Genomic DNA, 26,129 nt, shown 5'->3' with positions numbered 1-26,129 from the left:
CAGAGCTCACTCGACGAGGGCCATCTCCTCATTTCTTGCACTTTTTGGTGGTGCTTCTATGGAAGACATCTGCCAAGCAGCTTCTCGGTCAACTGCTTTGACCTCTGCTCAGAGTTATCTGAGGGACATGATGGACACTTCGGTGGCCCACACTGTCTTGTCCGGAGGTGGTTCTTCGTCCACGGCTGAACCTTCTGGTCGATGAACTTTGGTCTCTGTAGTTTGGTCTTCTGCCAGGCCATCCTGGGAGGACACAATGGCCTTTGCCGTGGTTTTAAACCAATAGCGAAGGCCGTTAGAGCGTAGAGCACATATGAAATACAAATGCTGGTTACTCACGTAACCTAGGCTCTATGAATATGTGGGTCGTCCTCTAACAGGCTGCCCAGCAGGCCTGACTTTCGCTGAGTTACAAAAGGAGCAGAGTGGCGGGAGTGGGGGTGTCCTATATGTGGTGGGAGGTGCTTTCCTGGGCGGAGAGCCAATCAACCGAAGTCCCAGGCCAGTGCCTCGAGGTGGTTTAACCAATAGCAAAGGCCCATAGAGGCCTACACACATGTTCACATATTCTTAGAACCTAGCATTTGTTCTATTTCAACTCCTTGTGCAAGTCACCGTGCTTTGTGAAAATAGTCTGGACCAGCTGCTGATACTTGGACTATGTTAAATGCACAATACATAAAAATGAACACAAGCAATTAGCCATTTATAACATGAGCCAAACACATTATCATTGTGTTAAACACTTTTCTAAATAAGTTCACAAAGGTTGCTATCAGACTTTAATTCAACTGATTTGTGCAATAAACTAGTGTTTTGACAATTCTACAGCTACTTTCCAGGAAGTTGAAAAGGCACGACTGGACTTGACCGAGCTGAACCGCACACATCGCTCATCAAAACCAACATCAAACTTCATACCTGTCAACCTCTGCCAATAACTCCCCTTATAAAGCGGACCACTGAATCTGCGGATTGCGAAATTCTTTTGTATAAATAGCATGAAATCAATCCTGCTGAACCCATCTGTACTCGAGGGGTACTCTGATTCCTAAAGCCACAAAGCTAGGAGGCTCCAAACCACTTGAAAGATTCTCGGTTTGAAAACACTGAATGATCGATGGCACTATTCTTGAAACGCACAAGAATGAGTCATTAAACAGTCATTGTGTCGGTGTGTCAACCAGCTCACCCTCTGATTGTGTGTTCATTAATGCAGGACATCTTAAATAAACTCAGGAACAGACGCAAATAGCACCTCAAGTGAATGGTAGACGACTTTTCACTGTGAAATGATGTCCTTCTGAGGAATGATTTCAGTTCAAGACACACACACTCTTTCACATCAAGGTTCAATGGGAACCTAGCACAGGTGATGTTTAACCTTTGAAAGTGGTGAAATCACATGTGACACAATACTTGGACTGTTTAACACAGCTGACATACAAAAGAAGGAATCACAAACCTCCCACAACTGAAGGCCCCTCACGATGATCTCGCCTCTTAAGGCTGGTTACTTCACTGGGGTGTCATGGGGACCCAAGTGACCAGAAAAGTCTTGATCTGCCTGTATGAGTTGAGTCAAAACTGTTGACATTCAGTAACAGCTGAAAGACAGAGAGGATAGTGTGGCACCTGGACAACTCTCTAAGTCAAGTGTCCAATCCAAGTGGAAGGAAGCTCTACAGGACACCCTGGAGAGCAAATGTCTCTCAAACCATTGCTGTAGCTACTGCCCCTGAAACACTCCATCACTGGTTCTTGTTCATGTGTGAGGGGACAGGGCATATGTTGTGGAGGCAGTGAACAACAACAGTGATTTCACACAAATTATCCAGCCGCCACAGTTTAATCATTTTAATTCATTGTCAACAGTAGGGTCTTCTTGGTTTGGATGAATCGTTCACAAATTCAACTGAAATTAAGTCCCAATGACTCAGTCCGACATCTTCTGAGTTTCCTGGTTGGTCCAACGGGTAGGAGACGAAGTGGCAGACTTGAGACACCCCTGTAACCAGGCAATACAGGCAGATAATCCATTTAGTATATACGAGCCTACAGGACAGAAAATCCCTGAGGGTCGTGTCACACAATGATCAGTTTCTAGCTGTCAAAGGAATGACAGCAGGAAACCTAGCCCTTCCGACATATTTGGATGTCCCATAAAACAAGTTGACAACTGTAGCCTCTGGACTTGAAGCTATAACCTATAAAAACATAATGCAGATGAGGGCTGACCTCTTCACCTCTGTGACTACGATGTAGGACAGACATAGTTTCCTACATAGAGGCACGACAATCTAGACACAATAAACCACGGCCTGATTTAAACTTTTGAACAGAGCTTGATCGTGAAATGATCAAGAAACCCTTTGTCGTCTCGTGTCAGCAGATGTGCTCGACACTGAAACTTTTAGTGGAGAACAACCACTAGACTACATTTTCCTGGCGATTAAGCTCTGTTCAAAACAATCATACCGTAGGTGGTGATCTAGCAACCATTTTAATCCCTAATGTTTCGTGATGAACCTGCCTACCATTAGGTCATATGCCACCAATGCCTGAATACAGTGTTGCGTGGATCCATTCTGTAATTCGGGCCCTAATGTGACGTTATACAGTGTCTGGTTCACCTTAGGTCAGCACTAGGTAGATGAAGTGTCATGAAACAGTGTTGCAATGTTGATGACACAGTGTCCTAATTTTCAGAGGCCACTAGATGGCGCTCTTGGTTTAGATATGATGTGAAGTTTCATTGAATTGGCTGTTCAAGTCCAAACATTTCACAGCAGACAGTGCCATCTGGTGGCCTCCGTTTCATGAAACATCATCAACCCATCACTAGTCAGCAGCAACACAAAGGGGGTCATCTTCAAGTCTGAAGCTTGTGGGGCAAGTCCCCTGAACTCTCCAGGACAGAGGTACACAGCTACCGTCCAGTGGTCAACTTGGCCTCTCCCAACCAAAACAGTAGAAATATAATCCTGGGTCAGAATTAAATTTGAAGCCCTTAAGTGAAGTGGACATTCCAAGCATACTTCAACCCAACACACTAAGTGTTCAATGCACAGTTGTAGGGAATAACAAACCCTCTCACACACTCCTGCCAGTTCACCTGTAGTAATGATTTAAGTTTACAGGATTCAGGAGGAGGTTTTGTCACCAGAACTCCTTGTCTCTTTTCACCTACAGTCATGCCTGCAGAGCGCTAACAGAGCGTCCACATTACAGAAAAAAAGTCCTTTCCTGGCACAAAGCCACATCCTCCTGCTGTTGAAAGTTCATCCAGCACCACACACACACTTCCACAGGCAAAACACCCCCTCTTGTGAGTGTGTGACATGCAAAGCTCCTTATATGGACATGCTGATGATGTAATGGTCCATTGGCAGGAGCACATCCCTTATTGTTTGGTCTGAGAGCAGGAACATCCACAGCGCCGCTCAGGCATGAGAAGAGTTGAGCTCACGTACAGAAACTTATCACACTGGTGAAGCGGATGAACTTTGTGGCACAGGTAGGATCCTGAAATATCACTCTTGATTTAGATGTAGAAGGAATGTCAGATCTTCAGCTCCATGAGTTCTTATTTTTGTGCTGACGCTCAAAGCATTTTGGCTGAAGAGTTGAGGGTGCTGCTAGAAAGGAGTTTTGGGACATGTGATGGGTTATTTGTTGAGTTATTTGTCGATGTGAAGTTCGACATGTATTCATTAATTTTTAAAAGTAAAATTACAAGGCAAATATGAAGAGCTATTACCAGGAAAATCTTACACATTAGTAATGGCAACATTGAATTCTCTAGCAAGTTTCATTATTATTTCCACATTCTAAATTCTAGATTGTTTATATTTGGTATGTTTTTGAAATAACCGACAAAAATGAATTCCGCCATTTTCAGCAAATGTTTCTCGATTAACTTTAATTTAGTCTGCATTTGTATGCAAGTTTTAGAAACTAATTCATAATCACCCACAATGTGGACAAGTGTAAAGAAGTTATCTTGTTAAACAAACTGCATCTTTAATGGCCTACTGTTTAAAGTCAGGGTTTTATTTTGATGAAATATTTCTATGCTTTAATTAAAAAAGAAACTTGGCATACATATTTGTACCTTCAAAATACAGTGTGGATTGAAAATATAACCTTTTAACCCCTTTAATGACTGCATTTACCTATCTTACAGTTTACATCTAACTTTTTTTTCCATTTTCCTTTGAGCTGTTCAACATCTAATTTCCCTTTCAAACTGTTTGGATTTCTGCGTCAAAAGGGCTTGTCCTTGTGGCGATATGAAAGATAAGCTCTTATGTAATCGCATGACAGTGATAGAGTTTCTCTTCAGTCTTGCAAAACGAAAAACAGTTTGAGTTTCTATTCTGGGTGTTTTTAAAGCAGGATCTACTTTCAGTAATTTAAATGTGCTGTTCCACTTTTGCCCGTAGACCCACGAGCAGGAAGTTAATAAATATCCACTGACATTTTTAACAAATGCTGATGGCTCTCATGGGCGTATCACTTCACCACCGTGGACTTAAAATATAGCAAGCAGACTGCATCACTCCGCTTTTGCAGACTGCAATGCACATCAAGACACAGAGTTCCGGAGGTGCCTCTGTGTGCCGGCGTGGGACTTGTACCGTCTTTTCGGGATGACCTAACCACTTGTGGTGAGCAACTGGCTCAGCCGTGACCTATGGGATGTGTAACGCAGTTAGCAGTGGTGGGTGAGCCACAGTTTCCAGCGCCAACAGCAGGGAGGAACCGTGTGAATGTGGTGTGTCTCCCCATGAGTAGTTGGTCCAACTATGTCAGCATGAAGATTGTGCTCACAATTATTTCATCCTGTGACTGCAGAAGAGACTGAAAATGTTGGGTGTAATGATCCGTTTGAGACAACCCCTCTTTGTCAGGATGAAATTAATGATGTCAAATTGGAAAAAGAAAAAATATGGACCAGTAATGACACGTTGTGTGGTTTGTTATCATGTCAGATATGGTTGTTAAATTTTATTGTGTGCTATTTGCTATTTAAAGGGCTGCTGAGTTCTGTGCACGCCATATGTCAAGAAGTTTCCAAGTACAAAAGGAAAACCACTTTGAAATTTGTCATCCCTGTTTTTTGACATCAACAGTGTCATTTGGCTGAAAACATCAACAAATCTTTGAGCTGTTTGTGAAACATGTCATACAAGAAAGAATTCCATTACTCTGATTTAGGGGCTGTGTCCATTCACAGTTATATAAATGAGTCAAATAAACTTTGAATTCCAAGGCTGTCTAATAACCCTTTAATTCCAACACTCTTTGATGTAGTCTGTAAAAACAAAAAGAACACTTTTTTCTTGCGATTTCACATAGTAGCAGTGAAAGTCAGATATCAAAATGACTCCTCAACTCTGGAGTATTGAATTAGCCAACACGATCTCACTCCTGTGGCATCATATAGTGACGTTGGGAAAGCGGCCTTTTCACATCCCTTACTGACGAGCAGGGCGGCCTTCGTTGGGGTAGCATGTTGACACATGGCAGCACGACACATGAAAAAAAGACGTACATTGGGGTTAGGGTGAGCCATTGGATGGTGCTCCATTCATTACGTTTAATAACCTGCCAATTGCGTGCTTAGCGCTACATGGAAGTAAAATGTGTTTTTTTTTTGCCCCTGCACATGATGCGCCATGCGCTCGTGCACGATGTGCTATGCAGGCCTGTGCAACGCATGATCGGCGGCGCCCCGCCTCGAAAGCTATGGAAGGAAAGTGTTCTTTCGGTCCATTGAAACACCGATGTGTCAACATTTAATGCTGAAGGCTGCCTTTTTCATCAGTACAGGACACAAAAATCCACTTTCCCAGCGTCATGGGAGTGAGGATGGGTTGGATTAGCACGTCATGGTCGATGAAGGAGTAACAGACGGTGGTTATTTAGAATAAGAGAAGTTGACATTGCCAGTGATCCAATTGCGATGCTCACAATAACTGTAAATACTGTATATAAAGTATGGTCAAATGACCTTTGTATGGGAAAGACACTGAGCCACTAAGTTGTCAGTAGCTGATGGACCTGCACATATAGTGGGTGGTGAAACACAGTCTTCCAAAATCCTACAAGACCAGGGTAATAATGAAATAATATGATAACAATTTCATCATCACGCTCTTCAATGACGGTGGTGTTCTGAGTACGCACATGGATACACTTACTGCACATGTGCTCACCTGCCTTCACCACTGAGCAGCTACTGAAGACACACGTGCATGCAAGAGTGTGTGTGAGGAGGGGGTCTAATTGCCTCTGTGAGTTGGGGAATTCCTTCAACATGTAAAAAGAAGAGGAGGGAGGAATCATGGAGGTGCTGCTGCTGGTTTGGGTGAGGGGAAATAGGGGCACAGAGGGTAGCAATGGAACCCCTTTAAGGACTGTTCCATGCCAGTGGGCCATCAGGAAGTGCCCGCCGTCTGCGCACACAGTTGCTGAGTTGCAGGCCAGACGGTGCTGCAGACCCAGAGCACACACTCTCCCATATCAACAGCTGTCAACACAAAGAGCTGTCAAAATTCATGATGGTGATTCTCACACTCAAGATGGGAGGGTTAACATTACCAGAAAGTGACTAATACTAAGAGTCCAGGAAGCATTTAATCAAATTCAGAGTTGGAGATTGTGTTTATAGTCATTAAGATGAGTAATCACTAATCAGTCACTGATCATTGATCAGTCCCACATACTTTGAATCGCGAATCTGAAAGTGAACACTGAAATTGTTCATGAAAGATCCGGAGTGATGCTGCTTGAATATTGATGCCAGTTTTTGTCATTGTTTTTTTTTTTTTTACTGGCTGATGAGTGATAGTCAACATGAAGGTAACTATTGTACTAAAAAAACGTCCCAGCTTGAATTAACTTTGTGTCTCATGTCTGTCCCCCGTGTCTGCTCAACACACCACAGGTCAATGATCAGCATTCCAGCGTGGTGTATGTCACTTCTTAATTTCCCAACGGGCTGTTTGCTCATAGTTTGGAACATGCTGTTTCCAGCACTGCACCGATTGTTAACGGCCTTCGCAGCAGCAACTCATGTGTTGCCAGATCCAATTTCATGTGGATCTGGCAACAAGGGAACCAAAAAAAAGTGCGTTAGTAATTGAGAGTATTGCTATTGTATGGGGAACAACTGCCATGTTTTGATTAAGTGTGAAATTCTCCCTAAAATAAATTTTGCATAAAAATAAGTTTTGCAGAAGTGTGTCATTTACGGTACGAATGCTGGGTGGGCAATATGGTGATGTTTGCTGTGTGCAAGTGAGAAATGACTGAGAAGTGAGATAGTGAGAAATGTGAGTGTGTCTTTCAACCCTTAGTTTATTAGAGCTGGGAGCATCCAGCAACTATCGGTTATAACTATCGGTTGTTGTGATGGCAACACTTTGTGGGGTTGGTATCTCCTTCAGAAAAATTATGTTTGGGTCTCATCATCATACGTCTTAGATGGATTACAAGCTAGACCCAGTACTGAAAGAAGTACTCCACTGAGGGGTTGAAAACATTCTTTAACCAAAGAGCTCTTATTCATTTTCACAACTGCACCAAATATGTGGGAAGTGTCCAGTGTTGGTGCATTTGTAACTGTTGCAGAAAAAGCTGCCTGCCTGGTCCACAGCAATCTGGCCTCCGTAAACACTGAAGCCATGCCATGGGAAAACAATGTAACTTCTGTAAAGAGGGTCTTAGACAGTCCACCATAGTGCACCAAAAGAAGTACCTTGGCCTTCGCTGTCCAGTGACTAACAAGGGCTGTGTCTGTGTTTCAGGTTGAAGGTGCTCATTGACCAAGAGAAGGCTTATCGTGAAATCAAGGACGAAGAAAATGACAAAAAAGTGGCTGGCCTCAAGGAGGAGTTGACAAAACTGAAGTCTTTTGCGTTGATGGTGGTGGACGAACAGCAGCGTCTCACCGATCAGTTGAACCTCCAAACAGCAAAGGTCAAAGAACTGACAGCTAGCACTTCACAGGCCCAGCTGGATCTGAGCTCAGCTAATGCCCGTCTGTGGGAAGAGGAGCAAAAGGTGATTCTCTTGGAGGCCAAGCTCCAAGAGCAAGTCATCCAATACCAACAGGAACAAGAAGTTATGACCGCTAAGCTGACCAACGAGGACTTCCAGAACAGGCAGCTGCGTCACAGACTGTTGACTCTCAGCCGGCAACTTGATGAACTGGGGGAGACTAATAAGACTCTGCGTAGGGCAGAAGATGAGCTGCAAGAGCTCCGGGACAAAATCGGCCGGGGACAGTGTGGTAACTCTGGACTCATGTCTGAGCTGGAAGAGTTGAGGAAAAGAGTACTCGAAATGGAGGGGAAGGATGAGGAGTTCATCAGGATGGAGGACCACTGCAGGGACCTGAACAAGAAACTGGAGAATGAGGCCAACCAAAGTCTAACATTAAAAGCTGAAGTTGAGAAACTTAACCACAGAATAATGGACTTGGAGAAGCTGGAGGACGCATTTAGCAAGAGCAAGCAGGAATGCTGCTCACTTAAGAGTAACCTGGAGAAGGAGAAGTCTGTGTCAAAGGTCCTGACTGGGGAGTTAGAGGTCTTGAAAGTGCGGGTAAAAGAGCTGGAGTCTGCTGAGAGTCAGCTGGCAAGAACGGAAGGGACCCTGAAGGAGGAGCTAAGCAAGCTAAAAACTCTGACAGTTATGCTCGTGGATGACAGAAAGGTAATGGCAGAGAAGCTCAAGCAAATGGAACACAAGGTGCAGAACAGCAACGGCAAACTTCAAGAAGAGCAGGACAAGGTCATGTCTGTCACAGAGAAGCTCATTGAGGAAAGCAAGATGGCACTGAAGTCCAAAGCTGAGCTGGAGGAGAAAATGTGTTCTGCCACAAAGGAAAGAGATGGCCTGAAGGCCAAGCTGCGAGTGGAGGAAGAAAAGAACATTGACTTAGAATCAAAAGTAAGCATGATGATGAAAAGGTTGCAGTCTTTGGAGACCATTGAGAAAGAGTACCTGAGGAACAAAGTGAAAGAGGATAACATAACAACGTCGATCACTAACCGTTTCCAGCAAGAGGATAACAAAGTGAAGGATTTGACTCAAGAGGTGGAACGTCTGAGACAGAAGCTAAAGGACATGAAGGTTGCGGAGGGTGACATGTTTAAAACGGAGGATTTGGAATTACTGGAGAAAAAGTTCATCAATGAACAGGAGAAGGCCCAGGCTCTGATGGAAGAGCTAGAATCATCCAAGAAAGAGCTGACTAGGTGTCAGCTGGCAGAGAAGAATGACAGCAACCAAGAGCAGGTTCTCTTCAAACGCTTAAAGGAGGAAGAAGCAAAGTCAAGTCATTTGTCCAAAGAGGTAGCTGCTCTGAAGGAGAAGATCCATGAATACATGGGAACGGAAGACTCGATCTGTCGCATGAAAACTGACCAATTGACTCTCCAACGAAAACTGACGCAGCAGGGAGTCAGAAACAAGGAGCTTGTAAGAGAGATGGAGACCCTCACACGGGAGCTGGAGAGATACAGACGATTCAGCAAAAGCCTGCGCCCTGGCATGAATGGGAGGCGCTTTTCTGACTTGCATGTATCCACCAAAGAAGTCCAGACAGAGCCTATTTACCTTTTGTCTCAGACGACACTGGTCCCCCTGGAACGGGCTGTTGTTAACGGGAAACTGTACGACGACAGTGAACCTGAGGACAATGCCAACTACAGCAACAAGCTCACAAACTGTAGCGCTTCCCTCATCAACAACAACCTCAACAACATCAGGAAAGCACGTGTCCCGCTACTGAAGAACAAAGATGGTGCCCATCTGGTTAATGGTAAAGTGCAAACACGCCAAAATGGAAACCATGTCCAGTCTGGAGATGTTGTGCTGACTCAGAGTCCTGGACAGCCTCTGCACATTAAAGTAACGCCAGACCGTGAGCACAACACCGCCACACTGGAGATCACTAGTCCTACGACAGAGAATGCTCAGTCATTCACCAGCACAGCGGTAATACCCACAAGTGGAGGTCCATCCAAGCAGAGAATCACAATTATCCAGAATGCCTCCATGTCCCCAAATCTGAAATCCATTTCCCCTTCTTCAAATGTGTGTTCACCGATCTCTGATGAACCTTGTTCCTCAGATAGAGCCCTGTCCCCTGTCAACATGGCGACGTACTCCAGGTCAATGACCCCCAATTCCAGCGGGTCCCTCACGCCAGATAGAGCAGTGTCCCCGATTCAAATCGTCTCAGTCACAACAGGTACCCCTGAGAGGTCCGTGTCAACAGAGCCCCTGGAGGTTGTCGGAGGACATGCTGTCTTTCGCGTCAGTCCTGAGAGACACAACAGCTGGCAGGTCCAGAGGCCCAACAGCAACGGGCCCAATGTTATAACAACAGAAGACAACAAAATCCACATCCACTTAGGGAGCCCCTACATCCAGAGCATCACCCCAACACAAACTTTAAGTCATGGGCCTGGACATCAGAAGCAGAGGACTGTGACTGACTGTAACACAGCTACCGTCAAAAGCAGCAGCAAAATTACAAGTAGCATCATGATTAAGCCCACCTCCTCTCAAATCCAAAGACCGTCACAGATTACAGTAAGTAATGCTTATGACTGACCCGATCATCACCCCTCAAAACACCATCCCATTCCCCCTGTGAGAGACCCATCCAACGATTGACACTTGCTCATCCTGAATGTCTGTTTTACTTGACAACTTCAACTGTGTCTTGTGTTCATGTTATGTTTATGTGCTCATTTTAAAAGTGTGCGTCTGCATGAGAAGTTGATTTTCATTTTTACTTAACAGGAGTTTTCTAACTTTTCTAACGTGCACTGACTCTTGTGCAACCTTTACCATGCAGATATCCAAACACTGTTGTATCAGCAACTTCTTATACTTCAGTCATGAACTGTGATTATGTTGTATCCGGAAATGGAAGCCTGTCTATACTGTAGGCCCTGCCTGATGAGTTCGTGGATTCATTTAATCCAGCATGTTTGGAACGTGTACAGCAGTGGTTCAGTTCAGGTCTGTCATGCATGCAGTTACCATTAACTCTCATAGATATTTAAATGGCATGTGTGTACTACAATGTCACCTTGTCCTTTAAGTCTGTGAATAACTTTGGGCTTCATTAAATCATACAAACGTTTTGTGTTACTGTTTCACTTCATATGATTGATAGATGGAACACAGGAGTATGTCAGTGCGTAGGTTGGATTATAATTTCAAAGTGTTTAATTTTGAACGTTGATTGAAGAGCAATGATTTTGCTCTTAAAGGACTGGTATATTGGTGCCTAATCTATAATGCAAAAGTAATTGTATGAAATATGTTTGCCTTTACCAAACCCTTGAATGCTGTTTTAAGTCAAAAAAGAATGTAATTTATAATATATAATATTATGTCTGTTATATTATGTCTGACTAGCAGCAATTAGTAATGCAACAGAGACAAATAATGTATTGTCCAAACCAAAAAACAGATGTTGTACATGATCATACAATACATTATCAATTCACGTGGGATAGATAGACTATAAAGGGTGCCTGGAGAACTCCAGTTGAAAGCCACATGAAAGGCAAAAAGTCTTTCATCAAACTGAAATGTCAGCCACACAGCAGGGACAGGGCTCAGAAAAGGTGTTGCAGTAAAGTCGTCCAAACTCTCAAAGAAACGTCACAACAAGGTGGTGAGATTAGGCTGTAAACTGATGTGGAGGCTGGGGGAAGTGGAGACTAGCGTCTGGGATGGATGAAGGGAAGCCAAGATGACAGAATAAGATGCTATTCATCAAACTGAGCAGAGCATCCAGCAGCTGTCGCTGACCTCAATTAACCGACCCCAATTCAACCTGATTTTGGCCAAGTTGAGTTAGCAACTGCCAGACGTATGAGATCCAGTAGAAGCCATATAGGTTCACTGTGAAGGTGATGGCTCAGATTCAATCCCAACCTCTGAATGCACAATAGAAACACATGGGGCAAGTCGTTGTCTTTGCTCAATAGAGTGAAAACATCTACATCTACACCTACATCGCATATGTAATATTTCGCTTACATTGTGAAAAATTGCTCATGAGATACTTCAACTGCCAAAGTGAAGTTAAGGATCATGCTAGCATCATACCACCTGCAGTGAGTGATGAGGCTGAGCTGGGGTTTCACAGAAGCTTTGATAAATTCAGGTGCTACAGTGTGTTGCCTAAGGGCACTTCGCATGATGACTTCACCTTGGGATCACACCATTGTACCATTACCACTTAGTCACTCTGAGTTCAAGAGTACGAGTTTAAGTTCGAGAGCAGAAGTGCCGTCACCAGGCGAGGCTTCACAACAGTCCTGCTTGTTTGGTTTCCGTGGAGACAGCTGCTGAACTCCGACCGTAGTGAGCAATGCTGATCGCGCTGTCTCGTGGCCACAGTCACAACGAGATGTTTCAGACTGGACCACTTGTCACTAAATGAAGTTCAATCCCCCAACGTTCATTTCGGTCAACAAATCACGGGCAGATGAACGCCCCATGACACAAACCACCAGCTTCTTCAGCGTTGAGTCTAAACTCTTCAGTCTCACAATTTTGCCTCTCACCTTCCTTGTTGTGTGTGAGATGTGAGATGTGTGTCTCAAGTGGTCCTAACGTATGGGTATGGTATGGTATATGTACAGGAGCATTCTGCCCAAGGAATCTCTCAGGAGAGCACAAACAGCAGAAGTGGAGTATGGAAAAAAGGTTAAAGGCCAAAAAAGCCATCACTTACGATGGCCTATACCAATCGTTTGGCACCATCTAGTGGACTTTACGAGTATTTCATTCGTTTAAATGTCGACAGCTATTTTTCTGTCCTCCCTGCACTAAAACCTATGGATTTGAACAATTATTTCACTGAAATCTCACACCCTCTTTAAACGGAGAGTGCCACCTACTGAGCTCTGAATATGAGGACAGTCTCATCAACCTGTCTTCTACAAGTTACACTGATTTAAATGTAATAGTTGTGTAACTCGCTGAATTACTTCTGCTGAGTGAGACAACTTTAGTGACTTTAGTGAGACAAAGTACTTTTTGATTGGTTAAGTTGTAAAAATACAAAATAATAAAATAAAACACACACCCATTGTACAATAATATAATTGTGACATTCCAGGCCTTCAGACAAATCCACAGAAACAATGTAGTACATGAGCCAGACCTGTAGATATCTAATGTAATGCCCAAGCAACTAGTAAAATAGACAACACTGCACAAGCGCATTGGAAGATTTAGCGCTATGCTTGCTCAGTAGCATAACAAAGCAAACAGATGTGCGTGTGTCAACCGACAATGAGGAAAAGCTGCCGTTATGTGTCACACAATCAACGACAAGTCGAGTTGAGAGAGTGGCCAGGGACCTGTGTTTCTCAAGTTCTTGTTTGATGGTGCTATCACAACTTCAACGTTAGAGGGAAATATTAAACTTGTGTTTGTCACTGGCTTCTCTAGAGTGTTTCATTTATGTCCACAGCATGTCAGTGTTCATGTTTGCTGCTCGTCATACTGAAAGCTTGCCGGTCACACCTGCAGTTCTGAGTAAAAATGAGTAATAAATGCCATCTGATTTAATCTAATCTAATGCATTTTCTCCAGTACAGTAGCTGCAATGGATTAGTGCTGCATTAAACTGTCTTTAATTGTATGTCCCAAACACTGCCCAGACCCGGTGTCAACTCTTTCTATCATCTGTTGTACAGCTACCTCTGGAAGCATTCCGACGACCAGGACCCACAAGAATCCCCAAACCGAAGGGTTTCAGTGGCCAGAAGGGGATGACAAATGGTTCAACTGCAAACACCGCACTCCATCCCAAGGGTGGGAACCATCTGGGACAACCAACAGGGAATGTCTCGACCACACACACCCCAGCTGGTAACAACAACAGCAATCCAAACCTGGTCAACCGCAGACTGTGATTTCACTATTTACAACTTGTTTTCAGGGAGTTGGTACGACAATCCAGACAGACTGTACACGTTGTCTAAGGGGGTACTCTAGTGATGGGTAGATGAGGTTTCATGACACAGTTTCCTGATTTTCAGGTCAGCAGATGGCGCTGTCTGCTGTAAAATGTTAGGACTTGAAAAACTAATTCAGTGAAACCTCACTTATTTCTAAACCAAGGGCGCCATCTAGAGGCCAATGAGAATTACGCCACTGTGTCATCAACCCTGCAACACTGTTTGATACCTCATCAACCACTTGATGACTCCATCACCCTCCAACATTGGTGCTCTCATAATTATATAGTGAATCCCTTGTCAACAGGTGCTACTTGAGGTTTGCAAGCAAGTTATTAGAAATCAGTAATACTGATAAAATAATATGGTACTTCAGCAGACCTTTAATATCCACAGAATTACGTGTTCCTCAGAGGAAGTCTCAGTAGGAAAGTCATTCGGTCTCTTCGACCAACGTGAGCTTCACGTGATTAATTGTAACAAAGGTCTTTCAATGTTGCTGTCAGCATTTGTCAGTCCATTTCTAAAAAAAATGTGTTCAGGAGGCTGTTGTTTGAGGGGTAAGACTCAAAGCGAATGAATTATGAGGAAAAATGTACAAAAATGTTCTTGTATCTAACTTCTTCATTTGTACATGTGATGTGTTTATTTCTGGTCAATAAAGTTTTCTACCTTCATCAATATTGGTGTAGAAACCTGAAGTGTGACATACCTATGATAGAACGCTCTTTATCGCTGGCTCCAGCACAGCCAGGAAGTGGTCTCTCTGGTGCGCTGTCTCAGTGGCACAGGTCCAGGACCGACGCGGACCTTCCAACACGAAGGCATGACTCATGTCTGCACACCACAGACACACATCTACTGTAGGTTGTGATAGTGTGTGTAGAAGTGTCGATCAAGACTCACAGCGAGAGTAGGCAACCTTCCTGGCAGACAGGCTGCTGAGCGCTACAGACGCCAGGAAAGTGTATGTGCTCTGGTGGGACAGAGTGAATGGCGAGTGTCTCACTTGTCGCTGTGTCAGCAGCAGAGCATCATTGAAGAGAAAAAGGCTGATATCGGACGTCTGCTCGTACTCCCTGAAACATAACAGGCACTGCGGTTTCTCCAAGCCCAAATGACATACTGGAAAAAGACGAAACCGCTCAAACAATCCTGCTAAATTTGGACTGAGAGTCCCTGTAAATAACCATTTTTAAAATTCAGAGGTTCATTAATGACTCCATCTCTATCTAATCTAAATTGTTGTTCATCTGTAATTGCACCAGGGGGTTCTGAGTTCTACCTGAGAGACTCAGGGAGGTTATCATCCGGACTCTGGAATAACGCAGCATCCTGTGTTATGAGTAGCTGCCTGCTTCCCTCGTCCAGGTGCTGAGGAGATGATGGCGAATGAAGTGCAGTCTGGAGCGATTGATAATGTTGCTGCAGAGCAATGTGACTTACAGGACATCCTTGGATGAGCTGCTGGGTTTCTTCAATGAGTGCGACTCGTTCTGAGTTCTGCTTTAGCTGCAAACAGATGTGAGTCCTGAAGTCATCGAAATATGAGGAGAATAAAACAACAAATGATTGTGTCAATTGTGTTTGTACCTTGTGAATGAATTCTTTGTACTGTCTTAGTGTGGTGAGTGCAGAGTTCAGGTGCATATGGTCTGGGTGAGTGTGATGCGTGTGCAAGCTCAGGCACTGTAGCAGAGTCACATATTCATAAATTCTCCACGCAGGACACAGCAGCAGCTCCTGCAGGCTACAAACACACGAACGCATCACAACAATAAGCATGGATATATTTGGTCATGTGTCAGTGTTGCTCACCTCATCATGTGTGTTGCAAGAGTCCTGTCTGTTTTCTTGAGGAATGCTCTGAATAAAGGCTTCAGCTCAGTGCACTGAAACACACACACACACACATTTGTTTAGACACTTTTGTGAGGACCTCACATTGCCATAATCCTTTCCCCAGCCTCTCACCCTAAACCTAACCATCTAAAACACATGGTTAACCATAACCAGGACTCTGAACTGAAGACCAATTATAATCACCCAGTTATTTTGACGTTGTAATCCTAAAATTGAGGCTTCAATTGCAAATAGCAGCAGGTCCCCACAAGGAGGTGTGTTTCCAAGAATTGATCCTCTTGTGTGATCCTCCTCAAGTGTAGCTAAACCAGGTATACACAGACACAGACACACACACGTTTGTCACACCAACTTTGTGGACCTCTCATTGACATCATGCCTTCCCCAGTCTCTCACCTTAAACAATCAAAACATGTGGCTCACCTGAACAACTGAAAACTAATCATTAACTGAAACTAATTATAATAAACAACTTTTACTGACGTTTTAACCCTCTATACCTTGTGAGGACAGGACAAAATGTCCTCACAGGCTTGTCGAGACATGGAACTCACAAATATGGCAGAACATGCCAACATGCACGGTATGTCTTCAACACACCCTCTTAATCCTGATCAGTCATTTACCTGGTCGATGGTACTGAGGGCAGTTGTGTAGTTGTTGAAGTAGTTGGTGTAGACCTTGAGCTGGGAGCAGAGTTTCACACACACGTCTCCCACACACTGCCCTGCTCCCCACTGCAGCAGCCTCAACTCAAGCTCCTGCACAAACGTCCTGAGAGCCACCACAGTCAAGCACAGCACCTTATTGCTGGGCAAATGTGGGCGTGTCTACCTGTGGAGCTGCAGCATTTGAGTGACGGGACTAAAGATGATGAGGATGTCAGTGGTGCTCAGGATAGTTCTGTGGGAGTCCAGAGCTGCTCTCAGAGGATCTCTGTACTCCTGCAAGTCATAAGTGACACAATGGAACTTTTTTGTTTGTGTCAACTGATATGCAACTTTCAACTTGTATCTGTAATAAGATCGTCGACTTACAATATTTGAGCGTGATTTCGATGAATACACATTCTGAGATCAGTGAATAATAAGAACATTTCCATAATACATTACAGTCATCCATATGGACCTGTAGGCAGTGATCTCTCTTTTAGTCCCAACACAAACCCTGCAGTCAATGATGACACATCTTTGACATGGGTAATATTAGAGCTTTGCACTGAATAAGCTGAAAGCCAGACTTCTTTAATAAGCACTCTTTTTATCGCGTCAGACGCAGGATGCAGATTCAACCTTCAACCACATTCTCAGCCGTGGACCACTCAGGGTGATGCAAAGTCATGGTGCCACATGAGAAAGCATTTAAGTAAAATGGAAACAAGAGGAAAACGTAACACAGATAACATTAAAGAGAATGGGGTGAACTCTAAACACAACAGCACAAACACAACAATAACTAGAGTTCTCCTTGCTCAAAAGCTTTCTAGGAAAATTCCATTCCCTCTGCCCCCCCAAAACTAAATTAAGCCATCAGAAAACCTCCATGGTCATGTGTACTTAAAGGTGCAGTATTAGCAGATTAGCCCAGAGTAACGTGATCACAGTCTGCTGCACCTACTGTATTGGAGACAGCCACGTATTCACGTATCAATTTGGCAAAGTGTAATGCTGAACGCTACTTTTCTTGGACTATGTGCTAGCCTGAAATTAATTTTTCATATCACCATGATATGTGAGAAGTGAGTCAGCAGTGTGGGTGGCAAAAAAGCCAACAACATTTGTATCAATAAATAAGTAAAAAATAGAATCGTAAAAATCCGCACCTTATACAATAGCAAAAAGGCAGAGAAAAATAAATGATATTCATTTTTAGAAACAAAGTAAATAAATAAATAAAAAGAAAAAAACAGGCAGGAAATGCTTACAAAAATGTACAGTACAAACAAATAAATGCTTTAAGCTAGGAATGTGGACACATTAAAAATAAACAAGCAACACAAACATCAGTTGTGTCTGTGGTGTGAGTTGTCATGTCACTAAATCATTGTGTTCCTCTGACCAAAGCAACCGAACCACTGGTGTGATCAGCACACATGAACAAGATGATGAACTGGACTAGATTGATGTTTATCGTATGACTTTACTGAATGTAGTTCAGCTCCCCCAGTGTGTCTTAAATCACAAAATCAACTTAAGTCTACTGCAGTGTGTGTTGCACCTGCTTTTGTCAGCTATTCTGCTTTTGCACAGCAATGGACCATTAAGTCGTCACTCAGTGAGGCTTGTAGGGATGGGACATTTAAATTTACTTCAGTCAGAAAGTGAAATGTTGCACCTTCAAAATGCTGTTGAGTCTGCTGACATAAACACACTCGCTGTGGTGCAGCTCCCTGCAGATGACGCCTCTCCAGTCTAAGGGGTGCTGTGAAGAGTGAACAGACCTAGAGACACTTCCTTTTCTTTGGTGGCAACATCCACACCTCAGATTCCGCATGTCTGATGCTGGAGAGCGGTGATGGAACAGATGCTTCTACATTCTTGCTTCTGTCCAACCCGTCATTCTTCCATCTGCTCAGGAAGTCAGCCAGGAACTCCACCGGCTTTACCTGTAGACAAACAGGTTCCACTGACCCTTCCTTTGATTGCTACTACAGAGAAGTTGTGTGTCATGTTTCGGACCACTGTATATTCCCTAAGAGCAGCAAGTCCTTCGGTCAGAGCCAAACTGAAATCCTCGGATTCACTGAGATCCTCCAGGCTCATCTCCCTCCACAGAAAGTGACCTGGGGGAAAAAAGTTAGGTACAGAGTCATCACAGCTTGGACAAGGACGCAGCTCAAATAACAACATATAAGGATTCCAATGACATCATAATTTGTTTATTTTTAGAGGAATAAGGTGGTTTTGTAAGAGCAAATCAGGAGCCTCACAGATCGTATGTGGATGCTGTGGAGTACGTATATGAGGATAGTGAAACGGTGGTGAGGTGCTATTGAAGTGATGCAAGCCTTCAAGAAGAGAGTAGGGGTGTACCAGGAGTCAGCTTGCAGCCCCTCCTATTGGCTTTTTGTTATGGACAGACTTGGAATGAGGCAGATTTAATATCAAGTCTGAATAGAATATGAAATCACTATCACATTTACAGTAACACAGAGACATATGCATGATGATTAAGATCGTTCATGTTCATGTATGTATACTGACTATGGATGCACCCTATGTATATGTATAGCAAACTATTAAGTATAGCGAATTATTTTGGAATGGGAGCGCCACCTAGCTCTGTAAACGACCGTGCTGCTTCACGCATCTTCATCAACCCATCACCAGTGTAAGCCTCACCCAGAGCACGGCCCCTGGCTTCATGACTGACACATTGCAATCTGGTGCCCAGGATCCTCCTCATCTCAAGCAGAGCGTCTTCCATCCAGTGAGCCTGATAGCACCATCCCTGCAGAACGCTCTCACACAGGTACTCCAGTGCTGGACCGCCAGGCTGATCATGTGAGAGCCCAGCACACACACTTCCATCCGACCACTCACCCAAAACTTCAAAGCAAAGCAGAATGAAGTGCATCATAAGTTTGTACTCTTCTAGCTGCAGTTAACACTCACTGTTCTGAAAACTTCCACTGGCTAGTCCCATCGGAGCACAAACTTTCAGACTGGTCAGAGTAGAGAGAGTCTGCAGCAGGGAAAGACCTGTAGCTGCAGAGGAGGAAAAGCACGGCAGTGACACTTATCAGAAATTGAAGCTGGGAGCTCGTTCAGTACGGACTACCGCTCATGTCACAGGTGGTCACCTACCTGATGCTGCCAGCGGACAGAAGAAGTCAATCCCACCACCGTCCCCTGGAGGCAACATATGGCCAAGTATTTGTAACCAGAACCTGCGATGGCTCTGTGTCACCACAGACTCTTCTGAAAGGATGCTATCTGAAAAGAGGAAACAGAACATGGGGTTTCGGTGATGGACGATTGTTTTCTGCTGCCCTCTTGTGGTGATTTCTTCGTCCACATGGTCTAATTCTGGAATTTCTGCTGGACAATGAGGCACTCTCTACACATGGTCATGTCAGTGCGTCCTATGCCTTTGGGTTCATATCAGATACGAAACAAGCATGAGAAGACTTTGCTAGAAACACACCATTCTGAACGGCCTTTATTAGTCCCACAGTGGAGCACTTCAACATGTCCCAGACACCAATGACAACAAAGACACTGACAGATACCAAAGACATTAAAGATTCAAAACAAACATCAATCATGTCCACAAAGCATCAGTATTAAAAATAAATAAATATAATAATAATAATAAGTGAAGTCACAAGCTATCAAACAACCCAAGACAAATAACCCATAATATAAAAACATATATCATTACAAAAATATATAAATAAAATATACATAGTTATAAGTAAATAGATAACAGTAATATAGTTAATGATAAATTATATTTCTGCAAAAAATAATCATATAAATAGATAGACAATAAACATATGATCGACAATAATGGATTTGGTTTGAGGACTTTATTGTTCCCACTGAACAAATCTCAATCTGCTGTTCTGGCAAGGAACTTTGCTCCAATCTTGCTGCAATCAATCAAAGATCAGCAGTTATAAGTTGACACAATTTGATGATGTGGATCCAATCGTTGTCCTAGTATTCAATGTAACTTTCCTTGGCTTATGTTTGAACAAGTCTCAAATGCCTATCCTGATTCCCTGTGAGGCTGTGGTGTGTTTAGTAGGCTGAAACTCATGCATTCCATTATCAGAACTTACATCAAACAATAACACTTGCGCCAAATTTGAGCACTGTACCCTGACGCTCCGGCTCAAGCAACTTGTCTGAATACATTTCATTAATTAAAGAAAAAAAAGTACAAGGAAAGTGTGCATTGACAGAGTGGAAGAATAAATGAAACACTGACTGTGTAAGATCTGCATTTCCTCTGTTCCTCCAGGAGCTAGAAGGCCCAGTCTCTGTGCTCTCTGTCCACAAATGGCTCTTTTCACTTGGGCTAACAGTGCAGACAAACTCCCTCTGTGGTCGTAGAGAACCACAATCACGCCTGACTTCACTCCGCTTAACACCATCTGTGGAGAGAAATGCTCTTTGGTTCTTTTCCTCAGACATTCTTCTTTTTATAACAAATAAACATAAGCTCAGAATTGTTTGTTGTTTCTGTAACAGTCCTTTTCTCTCAAGTTGCTTAGAAGCTGCATGCAACTGCATACTGCTATTACATCACTTTCTGACCTCATAAGCCGGAATCATATTGGAGACCAGCAGCAGAAGAACAGGATGGGAGTAGAAAATGGTCCGGGTGGCTGGTTCTGGTGCAGGTCTTACGATTAAGGAGGAAAGTGACTCACTGACTTTGTGGATGCTGCGTGGACAACATCCTGCCGTTAGAACTCTGCCAGACTCATTAGTGGAGTCAATCTGTTAGTGGAGTCAGACCTGCTGGCCTGGACTGACATCCCAGTCTCATTTACATCCAGATTGGGGTTCGTGGAGGTGCTTGACAGTGTTGGGGTGAGTGTGGCCACAGAGCTAGAGAGTCCTGTCTGGACGAGCCTTGTGACATCTTCCACTGACCTGATGGAGCTCCCCCATGGTCTCCTGGTTCTCAGAGAGGTTCCTGCATCAAAAACAGACAGTACAGTTCTTCAAAGTATAAAGATACATTTTAATGGTACTTAAAGCCTTACACTAAAGGGTTTCTTCAGTTATAGAGACTGAAGAGCACCATTTCATGTGCTGTGACAGAATGTTGTGGATAAAATTGTTTCAAGAGTCAGAAAAAATTGATTATGCCCTCCAATGAAGGGAGGCATGACTTCCTAAGGGCACCGCATCTAGCTGGAGCTGATGCAAGGAGACAAATATGATAATGGGAAAAATGGAAAAAGAAATTGAAAACGGGACAATGACAAAAACAATGCATTTTAAGATCAAATCAGCAGGCTTTCCAGCTGAATAGGTAGCATGATCATGTCACCCTGAGGAGAAATAGTCAGTCAATGTATGAGTCAATATGTTCCACATGTTAGAATTTCAGATACTGTATCTCCGGTAACATTTGAGGGCACTAGGGTGCTGCTTCTTCTCTCTCTTTCAGCAAATCCCAGGGTGTCACAGCAAGTCAGCCTCCTCCCCCATGTTCTACCTTCATCGTCATCAAACCTGTCCTCTTTATGTCTTCCTTTATCACATCCAGGAACCCCAATATTGTCTTCATCCTATTCCCGGTACTTCAGTTTCTTTTCTAATGATTGATTCAAAGTCTAACTTCAATAACTCTGCAATACATCACCCCAATGAGAGTTGTTTCTTACTTTTGTCTTCTTGAAGTTTCTCTTGGATCATCCGTCTGTACATCAACTCCATTCTCTTCTCCTTCTCCTCCTCCATTTTATCTAGGTGTTGCTGCTTCTCTGGTCTCACCTCGCGAGGAGACACAGATTCCAGGGTGGAGAAGCAGCGGGCATAGTGTTTCTTCCAGGCCCCAAACTCTTTTTCAGCGGGAGTGTATGGGAGGAACCAGCCCAGTCTGACACAGCGCCGGGCCCAGAGACAGTCCTATGGTTAGGATGAGGGATCAAAGCTGTAGAGCAAATCCACATGTCGGAATAAAGAGGTGGCTAGACCTGCCTTTACCTGCTCGGCTAGGACTCTCCAGTGCCAGTTGACCTGCGCAGCGGCACAGAGGTCACGAGGGGACAGAAAAGACATCACGTGCAGTGATAGAAAACGAGGCAAGACTGAGGTGAAGTTCAGATGAGTGACAGGAAGTGTCTCCATCAGAAAATCTCGACAGAACCTGAACCCAAAGAGATGAAATTAACATGTTTGTTAAGTGTTTCAGAAACCTGAAACCGAGCGAAATACAGATATTTTGGTCTGATGACAACTTTTTCTGTCAGAGGGGCCCACCATGGAACATTTAAAAAGTAAACTCATCCAGACACAAAAAACTGAAGAACTCTTTTCAGTCCATCGTGTTGCTCAATAAAGAACAATGGAAGCTACAACCAATCTTGTAAGCCCTAGGATTTGCAATACAGCAACTTCCTATCTCTGGCTCAGCTTCTCAATGATGACATCCTAAAAACAATATTGCACCGTTACTTTCCACTGGGGTGGAAGTGTCTGGTCCTCTTGGTACTCTTCTCGCTGCACACAAACTCGTGATGAACCCCCATGGCGTTTTGTTTCATGGCTACACCAATGATCACAATGGAGTTTCTCATTTCCTCTGTCTGAAGTAAAGGCTGGAGACCAAATCTAGGATTCTTTTGCTGACATCACACGGAAAAACAAATTACTGTGTTAATCTGGCAAAATGCATGTAAACAGCTCATTCCGATGACTGGAAAGAAATTGGAATTTCTCTTAGTCGGACTCCACGATCTGGATAATGAGGTTAATTGCTGGACTCAGCTAGCATGTAGCCAAGTAGATAGCTGGACTATGACCGGACTGGGTGGTGTGCGGCAGCGCAAGCTTCAGCTACACAGCGGAAGTAAACAAATTCCTCGACTAATCATGGTCTAATGATGTCCAATAACCTTCTATGTGTGGAAAAGTTGTGTATGTAGCCTGATGCATTATGTGTGTTCCTTGGTCGTGGCATGACAAACCTGATATCAACTGTGTTTTGGAACTCGCCACAACGATGATCTGAAGATTTGTCTTCACCCGCCTTCACTCACGCCATTTTGATCATTAGTTCTCAAAAGAAGACGTGATTTGTTGGTTTCAGGAGACGACACTAACGCCATGTTAGCATGGTTGCTAAGTGACTCACGGCGGTAATCAAAAGCAGAACTCTGTACTTTAGACACTCCACATCTACCGTTCTTGAGATACATAAAGTAGACAACACGATCTTAGGAATGTTTAATTTTATTCAGAAACTTGCGGCTTTGATTCCAAAACCAGCCGAAGGAAGCATGTTGACGGTGATGACAGTTCCATGTCCGGCTCACAGTATCTGTCAGCTTTGACTGCTCTTTCTCTGCTCCACCCCTCGTTACGGAGGTGAACTACTCATAGGTCAATTGTCTCTGCACTACACGTAAACCGGGAGTACATGATGCAATCACACTCAGAAGCTTAATCGAGCAATTACCTCAGTCAGGCTACTCTCTGCATGCAACGGCAATGACCCTGACTGCCAAAAATTAATGCAACAACTCAATTGTTCAGGGTCATACAATTGCTGTAATAACATCAAGAAAATACATCCACTGTTGACCAAGGAGGTTGCACAGATACTGGTCCCACACATTTCAAGTCTTGACAAGTAATACTCCCTCCACACAGGTCTCCTGCAGGTCAAGATTACAGGGATGAAACAGTACCACAATAAGAATTTCCCACACTTGTGACCAGATCCAGGGACTGCGTGTGGAGACCAATGATCTAGGGCACAGCTCAATGTCGTCAAGCACATCTGAACAATCAGACAAGAAGAGGCCAGTGACACAAGGCCTCATGTGACACATGAAAGAAAGCTGGAGGACTGTATTCCTACAGCAGCCTTCAGATATCCTTCTGCGGAATCAAAACCACCCCATTCAGACTTTGTCTCGACCGGAGGTTACAGAGAACACATAAACAAGCTACTGGTTCCTCTCTTGCTTGGCTCATTCCTGGTTGGCAGGTACACCTGTTCTAGTTTTGAATCTGGACAAAAGCATTTCATTGACATTGAGACAACTGAACCAAACTTTAACCTAATCATAATGATCCTATTATTTCGAAGTCTTAATCCTTAAATTGAGACATAACCTCGCGGGGTCCAGCCAAATGTCCCCACAAAGCCATACGGTCCTCACAAGTACAGTGAAGAATTGGTCGCCACAGAGTAGGATAAACAAGCCACACGCACACACACACACACACACACACAAACGATGGAACAACACATTGTCCAAAGCAAAGCCTCCATCAAAAATATGCATCGTAACATTGACAAGGCTTCTTTGACAGCATGTGGTGGCCAAAATAAATATTGCATTGTACATTCGCATTATAAGATACAATCAAATGCATTAGCCTTTTGCCACCAGGAAGCACACACAACAGGAACGTCCCACGTGAGCTGCTGTTAGGGAGCAAAAGTAGGCTTAAAGGTGGAGTCGTGTGAACTACAAACAAGACAAGCGTGTTCAGGGCTTTACTTGATCTGACTCCTGTTGCTGCAGCTAAGCAGAGAGTGCAGCAGATGTTTCCTCTGACTGTCCGTCCACATGTCAAACCAGTGCATCACCAGGCTCATCCTCTCGGCAAATAGCTGGAGGGATGAGAACACAATCCTGTTCACATATTCACCCTGTTCACGCTTTTTACAGCATCTAAAAGAACATCACACAAGAGAGCTACAACTGCTGGACAAGAGCCTTTGTTTACAGTCAACTTGATTCATTTATTAACTGGTTTATCTCATCAGTGTTAATTTGATTTGAGTTCCTAGCATTGTGATCATTCTATTTCAGTAAAGCTATTTTCTAGCTACAATTTAGTCTTTATGTAGCAAGTGAGCAAGTTTACATGCTCAGCTTTGTCCTTTGCTGTGCAAAGATAATAAAGCACGAAAACCACACAAGATATGAAGGCTAACCACAGATGATGCATCTACAATACATCAATAACAATACATTTATTACACACATAACAGCACATTTATTTGGAAACACTGAAACATGCTTCACCGACCTGCTGATTACTTTGTTTGTGGCTGAGTGGTGTCCACGCACTGAAACATGTGTCCATGAAACGCTCCCCCCACAGTCAGTTCTATTAAGCTGCCAGCGCTTCACCGAGTGAGAACGGGACTTCAGATCCATGGAGTTGAACATTATGTGTTGGATTGTCTCGACTTTATGTTGTGCTGCAGGCAGCACTCCCAAACTGCCCTGTTGCCATAGTGACGCATCAACAAAGTCACCAAACATTTCTTCACAGCCACCACAACACTCCGGTTCATGAATAGGAAACAAGCAGACAAGTTGAAGATCGAGTTAACAGACTTTACTAAATTCAACATACCTTCAGTTGCTTTGACCTTCATCTGCGGTCTATTACAATGCAGTTTGAGGAGTGACCCTTCATTATAAATAATGGGTGCTAACATTAAGATAAATTAATAACAGCACACAAATGTGGAAAAAGGTGAAATGCGACCAATGAAATAAATCTGAAAACAGCAGGAAAACAGCGGAACAAATTGACAAAACTA

General features: G+C 43.6%; 2 protein-coding genes across 7 annotated transcripts in view; one reads left to right on the top strand and one right to left on the bottom strand.

Moving 5' to 3' along the window:
• filip1l (filamin A interacting protein 1-like) overlaps positions 1-14,676 on the top strand; it is a 59,350-nt gene extending 44,674 nt beyond the window's left edge. For 5 of the 6 annotated variants that reach the window (XM_053865890.1, XM_053865907.1, XM_053865898.1 and 2 more), the window contains 2 exons: positions 7,815-10,611; positions 13,749-14,676. In XM_053865890.1, the coding sequence (XP_053721865.1) occupies positions 7,815-10,611; positions 13,749-13,967 (3,016 nt within the window). In that variant the 3' untranslated portion in view covers positions 13,968-14,676. Of the gene's footprint in view, positions 1-3,266; positions 3,518-7,814; positions 10,612-13,748 lie in introns of those variants that run through there. The other variant, XM_053865933.1, reaches the window with a different exon arrangement.
• Positions 887-26,104, bottom strand: LOC128759183 (epithelial cell-transforming sequence 2 oncogene-like). The gene is made up of 22 exons (XM_053865959.1): positions 25,607-26,104; positions 25,072-25,184; positions 22,544-22,706; positions 22,222-22,465; positions 21,344-21,524; positions 21,140-21,269; positions 20,811-20,976; positions 19,682-19,810; positions 19,490-19,582; positions 19,217-19,423; positions 18,554-18,657; positions 18,355-18,480; positions 18,210-18,296; positions 16,710-16,819; positions 16,502-16,649; positions 15,831-15,904; positions 15,606-15,762; positions 15,459-15,524; positions 15,298-15,386; positions 14,919-15,091; positions 14,725-14,849; positions 887-2,008 (listed from the first exon to the last, which is right to left on the bottom strand). Exons 1-21 carry the CDS (start codon positions 25,661-25,663, stop codon positions 14,725-14,727), a joined length of 2,742 nt encoding a protein of 913 aa, XP_053721934.1. The 5' UTR covers positions 25,664-26,104; the 3' UTR covers positions 887-2,008.
• Positions 26,105-26,129: the final 25 nt, after the last annotated feature.

Source organism: Synchiropus splendidus, chromosome 1 (assembly GCF_027744825.2).
Source record: "Synchiropus splendidus isolate RoL2022-P1 chromosome 1, RoL_Sspl_1.0, whole genome shotgun sequence".
NCBI classification, from domain to species: domain Eukaryota; kingdom Metazoa; phylum Chordata; class Actinopteri; order Syngnathiformes; family Callionymidae; genus Synchiropus; species Synchiropus splendidus.
The sequence above is the reverse complement of the archived record's forward strand: the minus strand, read 5'-3'. Positions and strand labels throughout refer to the sequence as shown.